Source organism: Camponotus floridanus, unplaced genomic scaffold, assembly GCF_003227725.1.
Source record: "Camponotus floridanus strain SB8 unplaced genomic scaffold, Cflo_v7.5 scaffold17, whole genome shotgun sequence".
Lineage (NCBI taxonomy): Eukaryota > Metazoa > Arthropoda > Insecta > Hymenoptera > Formicidae > Camponotus > Camponotus floridanus.
Window position 1 is genome coordinate 2,561,596 of NW_020229292.1, and position 11,631 is coordinate 2,573,226.

General features: G+C 28.6%; 1 protein-coding gene and 1 pseudogene across 1 annotated transcript; both read right to left on the bottom strand.

Annotated features, from left to right (window-relative positions):
- Window positions 1–217: 217 nt before the first annotated feature.
- LOC109610111 lies at window positions 218–2,533 on the bottom strand (annotated as a pseudogene).
- Window positions 2,534–5,946: 3,413 nt separating this feature from the next.
- Window positions 5,947–11,631, bottom strand: LOC105252921 (maltase 1-like). Its single transcript, XM_025407339.1, has 8 exons — window positions 11,475–11,631; window positions 10,022–10,209; window positions 9,592–9,861; window positions 8,687–8,929; window positions 8,425–8,607; window positions 6,968–7,223; window positions 6,537–6,879; window positions 5,947–6,095 (listed from the first exon to the last, which is right to left on the bottom strand). Exons 1-8 carry the CDS (start codon window positions 11,629–11,631, stop codon window positions 6,038–6,040), a joined length of 1,698 nt encoding a protein of 565 aa, XP_025263124.1. The 3' UTR covers window positions 5,947–6,037.

Genomic DNA, 11,631 nt, shown 5'->3' on the forward strand with positions numbered 1-11,631 from the left:
ATTATACATAATCAATAATATTATATTAATATTAATATTATATTAATATTATGTTAATAATATTATATATAATAAAAATTTTAAATTATGGATGTTTAAATTATATATGTTACAATTTTGTAAGGATATCTTTTAAAAACTTAAAATTAAATAAAGTATGCTTTATTATTTTTCACTACAGGAAATATTGTAACTTATAAATATATAATCAAAAAAGTGTCTATTCAAATATGTACGAAGATAGTATATTCATTGAATGTTTAAAGAGTACACTACAGCGACACTACATTGAATGTTTAAAGTGTACACTACAGCGGCTTTCTCCGGTAAATGTATATTCTTTATGTCAACTCTGCAAAAGATATAAAAATGAATCATATATCTACACACAGAATCTGTCAACATTACCATACAATATTTATAATGTTTGCATAAAATATGTTTTTTTTAAATCTAAAAAAGACTTTTTTTATGAATTGTATAATATATTTATTTTTTGTATTATATATTTAGTAATACATGTTTTAAATAAAAAATATATCTATAACAAAAATAATTGCAATTAATCAAGAATAAAAATTTGTCATCTAACACACCTAAAATAATACAACTATTTTTTAGAGTAAAAAGTGTTTCTAATTATTAAAATTTGATTATGAAACGCACTTAATAAAATTAATAAAGAGATATGAAGTTAATTAAGTTAATAAAGTGATTTGATTAGACGTTTCTAAAATATCATTTTCGTGGTCGAATAAAAAGTTCGACTATTATAATTATTTAATATTTATAAGTATGTGTATAAACAAATTTAAAAAAGTCTTACTGTTGTTTTAGAGAAGAATGAGAGCCCGAGGAAGCAATCTTGAGTTTCTGTCTCCGGAAGATCATGATCTGACAAATCAACGTCTTGAGAGATGTCATCCTTGAAGTTAATTAGAAGTACCACGGAACGACTACCATATTTTCTGATCACACCCAGGACTGCACCATTGTTCGTGGTGAATGATGTATAACTTCCTTTGGTAAGCGTTGGCTCGTTTTGGTGCATGTAGGCTAAGAGTTCGTAGATTTTATAGTGTGATTCATCACTATTCATCTCTTTCTCCAAGTTCAAGTCTTTATAATTTGAATTCACCGGAAGCCACGTCGAATTCGCCGTACTAAAACCTGCCGTAACGAATAATTAATTGATTCCGATTAAGAAATACATTATTAATAATTTGGACAGTGTAAATCACAAGATAAAGATAAAGATTCTTCTACCTGCATTCTTCTTAGCGTTCCATTGAAATGGTGTTCGTTCTGGATCGCGAGATACAGCTGCATAATGCTCTTTGCCCGCGTTGCGCGCCTCGATCTTGTGTTTGTGGATAGGGTATATCGTTATTGTCTACCTTGCCGATTTCATCGTCGTAATAAGTCACTGCCATGCCCGGCAAAATCATTGACAACATGGTCATTTGATCCAATCTGCCGGGAAAACGCGATGCTACGCGTGGATTGTCATGATTTCCCAACTAAGAAAATATATGTTTATGTTACATTACAATTTCATTTTTAATTGAAAAAAATTAAATTTTCTATTTTCAAATACACAATGGCGAAAAAATGTTTAAAATGCCGTTCTATTCGTCACAATTATTTTTATAAATAAGATCAATGTAATTAGAATTCGAGAAATAAACATTTTGATAAAAATCTTTTAAATAATATAAAAATACAAAATATACGATATTTAAAACAAATATTTAAAAAAAACTAAGCCTTTGTAACTTATTTATATATAAATTATTGGGAACTTATTTTATATGTATAGTAAATAACAGAGCAGAAATTCTTATTTGCACAACTTGGATTTTTCTTATAAAAGTTTTTAAAATATATGTGATAAAAATGTATAATAAAAATTTACAAAATTTCTATGATTGTAGATAATACACAATGGCGAAAAAATGTTTAAAAATGCCGTTCTATTCGTCACAATTATTTTATAAATAAATCAATGTAATTAGAATTCGAGAAATAAACATTTTGATAAAAATTTTTAAATAATATAAAAATACAAAATATACGATATTTAAAACAAATATTTAAAAAAAACTAAGCCTTTGTAACTTATTTATATATAAATTATTGGGAACTTATTTTATATGTATAGTAAATAACAGAGCAGAAATTCTTATTTGCACAACTTGGATTTTTCTTATAAAAGTTTTTAAAATATATGTGATAAAAATGTATAACTATAATAAATTTAGACAAAAATTTCTCATGATTGTAGATTTAATAAATTCTGCTGTTTTCTTAAAAAAACTATTTTTAATGGAATAAAATATTTGTCTTCAAAATTATATAATGATGTATACATAATATTCAGTACAAGTAAGAATTATAAAACATTTTCTTTTGCATTGTAATTAGAGTAGAACAATATAGAATCTGCTAAATTTTAAAAATAAAAAATGAAATCTTTTCATTATAACTTTATGTAAATACATACGATCCAATTGGCGACTTTATCACTCGACATTGAGTTTATCCAGAGGTCAATTTCTTCTTTGAAATCTTTTGCAGATGAATTAGCAGTCACATTTTTAATGAATCCGAAATTGTAAGGCGACACATCATATTTATAATATTCTATGATATGTGGAAATTCGGTATACGCCTCTATCATCAGTACCTAGAGAAATTAGAAAGAGCATATTTTCTAAATCAATAAGCACAAACATATAGATTTGAAAAAATAATATTGCTTTACTGACCTTTTGATCTTTGTTAAATTGATCAGCATATTGATCAATATATTTTTGCCACATTTCATATAACTCGTAAGTAGGTTCTTGATTAACGGTATAAATGTAATTCAAATAATTATAATTTTCCGGTGTGGTATCAGGCGCATAATTTCTAGGCTCATCACGCAATTCTTTATCCTCAAAAATATACGGGGCAAAATATACGCTGAATCCGTCTAGTCCCGCATCCCACCAGAATTTCAATGCATTCTATAAAAATTCGAAAAAAATCATTAAAAGTTGTAAGAAGAAGCTTAAAGTGCTGTAATATGTAAGTGTTACGTCCAGGCCCGAGGAAGGATGGGCCGAAGGAAGGGCGTAACACTTGTATCCCGAGAACAGGTGCCTTAAGGGCAAGTGTCTCGGGTTGAGCGAGCCTGCGGGAGAGCCAAAGATAGGTCAACGACCACAAGAGTCGATTTTACTCTATTTTTGGTCCGAATGGCCGCTCGACGGTCCCCTTTTTGGTAAAGGAACTTAATCCCTTTTACCCGGGACGGGACCTAGTGCGATTCGGGAGCGTGGGTGATGAGGAGGGAATTGATTAAGTTGGATTTAAAAGAAATAAAATTAATTAGATTTATTGTACATTATAAAAAGATAAAACTTACATAAACATTTTAATTACGGCTCTAGTACAATATTAAGTGTGATTGTTTGTATGTGTGTGGATGCATTAAGTGTGATTGTGTGTATGTGTGGGTGTATGGGAAACTTCGTGTTTATATCGTTTAGATTTAGAGTGAAAGAGGGGTCGGCGACAGCCCGAGCCAGTAGTCGGCGGGTACGACGATTGTGTCGGTATCGGAGGCGCTTTGCGTGAATTCTAGCGGATCTCCTCGAAGGTTCCACTAGGGAAGCGAATAGTATCAATAAAGGAAGATGGGGGAAGAGGAACTTAATAAATAAAAAAAATATAAGACTTATTATTTGAAAAAAAGCGTGGACAAATCGATACGAATTATTGTTGGACCTCCTTGGCGTTGAGGATGGCGAGATATTAACTGAATTGATAGTTGTTGAAGAGGGTGGTTGCTGCTGGGTCCCCTTGGTATAGGTTTTTGCACTGATTCGATAAGCAAATATATAACCGAGCAACTACGTAAATATGTAACTGAGCAAATAGGTGAACTAGCAACCGCAGAAAGAATGAATGTATGTCTGACTGACTGTGTTTTTTTGAGCTTTGAGCGTCGATTTGTCCAAAGTTCGCGCTTATATATCGTTTTGGATTACCCTCTCCCAGCGTGAGGAATAAGGGAAGTTAACGAATAGAAACCCTCGTTAGATTTCCGTGGTCTCCTTCCTGTCCCTACTTATGAACATTTTAAAACAAATGCAACAAATCAGAATTTAATTACATTTGTCCGCGAATAGGAGAGCATCTTCCAAAACGGGGGACTTAGAATTCTCAGTATCGGAAGTGGTGATAATTTATGCTTTGTAAGATGCATCTGTTGGAGATAAGGGGATGACTTTTACTACCCCCTTGAGATAAAGCGGGTGCGTGTCGCGACATCCGCTCACTCGCGTTTTGTAAATAGTTTTCTTTATTTTCTGTAGCTTGTTTGAATTTTGTGAGTTTTTTTTAGTGATCAGAAAATATCAAATTCGTCTAACTGATTGCCGCCTTATTTAGCCAGATGCTACTTTTATCAGTCCGTGAATATCTGATTGTTATTCTGGAGTATTTACTGAGAATCCTACTTCAATTTAACTATCATTAACGATTTTCGGAAGTCGTGCACCAGATAAGGGAAAGAAAAGAATCGTGAGCTCCTCTGGACGTAACATAAGATATTTTATATGTTTTTCCTTATATATCTTTTTAGATAGAAAACTTTGTTCTTTTCACATCAATTTATATTTCGAAGTAAGAAGTATATAGTATTATTATACTATATTTATATATATAGTATTTCGGGTAGTAAGAAAAATACAGTATACAATATATTAAAATAATTTTTTTCAACAACTTTAGTTTCTCGGCCTCGCAATTATTTCAAAATTGCGATGAGATAGAGTATTTTAAAAGCTAACATTATATGTCTTTAACATAGAAAAGTAGAGAATTATTTTGCAATAGCAATCGGAAATGATTCAATGCATAAGAAAATTTTATTCGCAGATTAAATTTGTGTATGTAAATGGAAGCATTTCGAAAATATGTTTTAAAACATTTAATCAGAGCATAAAGATAACGCTAGTTTCATTCGTATACTATTCTGAGTGATGACTTCCGCATTTTTAACATCGCCAGATAAAACACGGAAACGGACACACACATAAAGTCGCGTTGTTTTTTGTATTAATTATATATAAAATTATATATAAAATTATATTTTAATTCTGTAAATAAATTTAAATTTTTAGAATAAATATTTATATTAATTGCATTTCGGCCCTTTCCCATAAAAGAAATTAAATACTTTTTAGTAAAAAAGGATCAAATAAACATTCGAACAAAACAATTATCCTAAACGACTGTTTTCAATTATAACTGTTTATACAATAGTTTGTTCAAATAAAGTCACCCACCACTTATCACGTGACTTCGAGAAACAAATGTTACACCAATCTCTTTCCATTCTTTCTCAATCTGGACATAACAGGCTGATGAACGCATAATCGCCGGAAAATACGTCTTGAAAAATTTTTATGAAAACAAATTACATAAGATTATATTTTCATTAATCAATCATAAAAAATGATAAATGTAATCAGCAAAATAATATAATATTTTTAAAATAATATAATATTTTAAAAACACGATTTTAAAAGATTTTGTATATGATTTAAATATTTAATTAAAAATGTTAATATATTTTATATATTTAAAATAAACTAAAGATTTAATAAAATTAAATATTAACATGTAATTAAATGGATATAATAATACGTAATTTTAAATTTTTGAAGAAATAATATAACAAAATTCAATAATATATAAATTGGAGATTATAATGTTTATAGATATTATGTTAATATTAATACCATATTAATATTATATTAATTTTATGTTAACAATATATTACATGTAACATAAATTTAAAATTATGGACGTTTAAATCATACATGTTACTAATTTGTAAGGATGCCTTTTAAAAAGTCACAATTAAATAAAGTATTATTTATTATTTTATATTGCAGGAAATATTATAATTTATAAATATAAACATAATCGAGAAAGTGTCTGCTCCATATGTACTGCGAAAGCAGCATTTTTAGTGAATATTTTAAGACGTGTACACTACGGCGGCTTTCTTAGGTACATGTATCTTCTTTATGTCAACCCTGTAAAAGGTATATTTATAATAGTATAATTGTGTGCATACAGTGCATATGTTTTTTTTTAAATCTAGAGAAGGTATTTTTATCAAGTATGCATATAATTATATATTTAGTAATATATGTTTTAAATAAAAAATATATCTATAAGAAAATATATATCTAAAATAAGAAAAAATTGCAATTAATTTAAAAAAATTTGTTATCAATTATCTATTACATTTACAAATATACAATTATTTTTATGTAAAAAATGTTTTTAATTACAAATTTGACTATAGAACACATTTGTTAATAAAACTACAAGTAATGTTGGATTTTCTAAGAAAATCATTTTCGTTGTCGAATAAAAAAAAAATGTTTTACTATTATAATTATTTCATAACATTTATAGTTATAAGTATGTTTATATAAACAAATTTGAAAAAGTATTTAAAAAAACCGTACCGCTTTTTTGCAGAAGAACGAGAACCCACGCTAGCAACCTTGAGTTTCATTCTTACTGGAATATCATAATCTGACAAATCAACCTCTTGAGAAATGTCCTTGCGATTACTCAAAAGTACCACGGAACGAGTATCATATTTTCTGATCACACCGAAGACAGTATCATTGTTCGCCGTGAAAGTTGTACAGCTACCTTTAGTAAGTGCTGACTCATTTCGGTGCATATGAGCTAAGATTTTGTAGACTTTATAATATGATTCATTACTAATCATCTCTTTCTCCAAGTTCACCTTTTTATAGTTTGGATTCACCGGTAGCCACGTCGAATTCGCCGTACTAAAACCTGCCATAAAGAATAATTAATTGATTCAGATTTAGAAATTCATTGTTAATAAATTGGACACTGTAAATTGCAAAAATTCGTCTTCTACCTGCGTTTTTCTTTGCATTCCATTGAAATGGGGTCCGTGCTGAATTGAAAGATATAGCCGCGTCATGCACTTTGCACGCGTTGCGCGCTTCGGAATCATGTGTATCCTCGCAAGATATATCCGTGTAGTCCACCATGCCGATTTCATCGCCATAATAAGTCACTGTCATGCCCGGCAGAATCATAGACGTCATAATCATTTTATCAAATCTTTCGGTAAAACGCGAGGCTAAGCGTGGATTGTGATCATTTCCCAACTAAAAATATATAGTTCATACATTTCAACTCTATTTATAATTGAAAGAAAAGTAAAGTTTCTCCTTTTATATAATATGATGATGATAAAAAAAATGATAATGCTGTTCTATTTGTCACAATTATTTTTATAATTAAAATCAATGTAACTCATGAATGTAAAATATGAGAATTAAATATTTTGGTGAAAATTATTTATCAAAAATACAAAGTATGTGAGATTATTTTAAAAAATATTAAACCTTTGTATCTTTCATTTATACATAAATTACTGAGAATCCATTTTACATGTAGAGAAAATACTGAATAATAGGAACAAGTTGAACAACTTGGATTTTTTTTAGGAAAGTTTTTAAGGATGTTTTGTATGTACAATCCCAGCAAAAAGTAGCTGAAATATTGAATATCTACTTTTGGTGTATTATGAGAAATTATGTGAAATATTACAATTTAATCTTAGCTATAGTGCAGAGATGTATTTTCTAATATTTATTGCGTTTTTACTGAAATAATCCGAATTTTGTTAATCGAAATGATTAACTATTGACAGAGAATTTCACATTGTGACAGATACATGGCTAACCTCATTAAATTATATTTAATATCTTTTTAACCAGTTAGTACTTATATAATATTATTTGACCAAATATTTCTTTTGTATCTAAACTTTTGCAAATTTTAAACAAATTCTGAATATTATTTTCATGTGTTTTTGTTATTTGAATCGACGTGGTTATACGTTTCCCATAACACATATTAATTTGTGCAAATTAAAATATAACTTATCCTTATAACTTGTGAACGCTTTAGCGAATCGATTTAAAAATTGTACTGAAGATTCTAAACATATGTAAGAACATTCTGTACAATTTTCATTAAATTCTCAATATTTTGAAAATAGGTACAAAACATCCTTAAAAATGTGTGCAATAAAAATTTATCACTATTAAAAATGTGTGCAATAAAAATTTCTCATGAAAGTATATCTAGTAAATTCCGCTGTTTTTTAAAACTATTTTGAATGGAATAACATATTTCTCTTCAAAATTATATAGTGCAACGCATACATAATATTCAGTACAAGTAAGAATTATAAAATGTTTTCCTTACATTGTAATTAAAGTAGGATAATAAAGAATCTGCTAAATTTTAAAAATAAGAAATAAAATCTTTTCATTATGATGACTTCGTGTGAATACGTACCATCCAATTGGCGACTTTACGACTCGGCATTGAGTTCATCCAGAGGTCGAGACTTTTTTTTATATATTCCAGAGACGATTTATTATTCACATTTTTAATTATCTCGAAATTCAAAGGCAACGTATCATACTTATAATATTCCATTGTATGTGCAAAATCGGTATAATCATTTATAATCAGCACCTAGAGAAATTAGAAAGAACATATTCTCTAAATCAATAAGTACATGATAGATTTGACAAAATAATATTGCTTTATTGACCTTTTCATCTTCATTAAATTGATCAGCATATTGATCCATGTACATTTTATAATTTCTGAATAGTTCGTAAGTAGGTTTTATATTAGCGGTGTAATTGTGTTCCAAATAATTGTAATCATTCTGTGTGACACCAAGAGCATAACTTCTAGGCTCATCTCGCAATTTTTTATCCTCAAAAATATATGGGACGGAAATTACGCTGAATCCGTCTACTCCTATATCCAACCAGAATTTCAGTGATTTCTATAACCGAAAAAAAAATCATTAAGATCTGTAATAATAGGCCTACAGTGCTGTAATGTGTAAGATATTTTATACGCTCTTATTTATATATTTTTCTAATTATAAAATTTTGTTTTTTCACATAAATTTATATTTCGAATGCAATTTGAGATTACAAATTTTCACTGAAACTATTGTATATATAAATTAGAAGCTATCTGAAGAAATTTATAATCTACGTTATATAAATTTAATTTTTAATCGATGCAAAAATACTATAACAAGATATTACACAATGAATTAATATGTAGACTATTAATGCTAATAAATAATGTTATAATTTATTTTATTTTTTGACACAGTTTGTTACATATGAAAGTTGATATTTCAAACAATAAGTTAAAAAATATACTAAACGTTTTGATTTAACAGAAATAATAAAAATTATCATTAGATTGTATACTAATAATACTGATAAGATTTATTAGGACATATATTAAGATTAATTAACGTAATTTATTGAAATTATAAATGCAACAGTTTCTTTATTAAATCATAAATAAAATTAATGTTAAACTGAACACATGTATATAAAGAGAGAGAGATTGAGAGAGAGAGAGAGAGAGAGAGAGGGAAAGAGAAAGTAACATTATAAAATAATTGTACTTTTTTTTGAAACTTACTTTCGTCTCCTTTATTACATCCGGATTTGAATAGTTCAAATCAGGCAGTCCAGGACCGTATTGATGAAGATACCATTGTTTTAGTGATTTGACATAAGTCCATGCGGGACCGCCAGATTTACTGATCCAATTATTAGGCGGAGCTTTGTTACCTTTTCCTTTACCTTTTGCCCACATATAATAATGCTTATATTTCTTATCGCCTTGAAGAGCCTTCAGGAACCATGGGTGCTTATCAGACGAATGATTAGGTACGATATCGAGAATCACCTATAAGGATACGCTAAAGTAATTACACACAAAAAAATACTACACATCGGTAAATTTTACAGACTGAGGACAATCATAACTTTGTACAATTAATTACGATCATAATATGAATAATAATATTATATCATATAAAAATCATGACATAGGCAAACCGCCGCACTTTTAGACTGAGATTATGAGCTTCCGCCACGAGAGCCTTGAAATCATCAATTGTACCAAAAATGGGATCGATTTCTATATAATTAGTTATGTCATATCCCAAATTAACATTAGGACTCGAATAGATGGACGATAAACTGATCGCGTTGATGCCAGTATCCTCGATGTAGGGTAACTTTAAAGTTATTCCTAATAACATCAGAGAACAAAATTTTTAATTTTGTCAATATATCTGCATTAGAATTACGTTACTTTGGAGCCTTAATATATTTATTACGTTTGCGGTATTTGTTTTCAATAATAAATGTATGCGCTCAGAAATTAACTAAATATAATTATACAATAACACAGAAAGTTTCTTGCAAAATTTTATGTTTGATTAATTACATAAAACAGAGTAGGTGTATCTAATATATTTTTTGACGAATCTATCCGCAGAATTTCTCAAACACGTCATATTTTTGAGTAATTTATAGTTAAATAATCCATAAATGGCAATTTCGTCAAATTTCATGAATTTATTATGAAAAAACTTAATGTTTTGAAATATTTCTGCCAGTGGGATCGTATAGTATTAACCTTTCAAATCCATTTTCTATTGCTGCCGCACGATTTTTTTTTCGCTAAGACCTACAAGTTATAAGACTGGTCATGCATAGTGGTCCAATAAGCCATTCTAAGTCAGCCGTGTTACTTCTCTGTCTTATCACGTATCAAAATTTTGGTAAAAACATAAATTTTTGAACGCCGCCTGTTATTTCTTTAAATTAAAAATGGTGCATCCAATATGACGGACGAAAATCATAATAAAAAGGTAAAATTTAGAAAAATTTAGAAAAATGTGTAACAACTGTATTAGATGTATCTTTAGAATAGAAAACTTTTTTGGGCAACTGAACCTATGATATATATAAGCTTTTTCAAATTTCAAAATGATGGATCAGCCATATTGACGTCTATGTAAATTTTCTTTAACGTAAATTTTCTTATAACTCCATACTTTGTATATTTTAACGAAAAAAAATCGTGCAGCGACAATCAAATATTTGAAAGATGAAGACTAGTACTATACGATGCCAATGGCAGAAACATTCCAAAAATTTAAGTTCTTCCTTAATAAATTCATGAAATTTGCCGAAATTGCCATTTTTGGAGTATTTAACTATAAATTACTCGACAATCTGACGTGTTAGGAAAATTCTGCGGCCAGATTAGTTACTGGCATTAAAAAATATATGTGTGTCAGATTCACTTACTCTGCTTTTTGTAACTGACCCTTGCAGATTTGTGTGAATGTGTAATTAATATTAATTGTGTAATTAATCCAATAAAATTAAAACATATATGTGAATGTAATAATATTTTATTCTTTGCGTTCTTATTTTTTTGTTTAATTTATTTATTCGTTTTTTCTTGTCTTATATGATACAATTAACAAATAACGATTAATATACCTTTCAGATCGCCTATGCCATCACCATTGGAATCATAGAAACTCTGCGGAAAAATACGATAGAGGATAGTGTTGTTCCACCATGACTTATTGAAAATTTCGGCAGATGAACTGCTGATCAGCAGCAAAAACGTGCACAAACATATTGTAAGCGACAT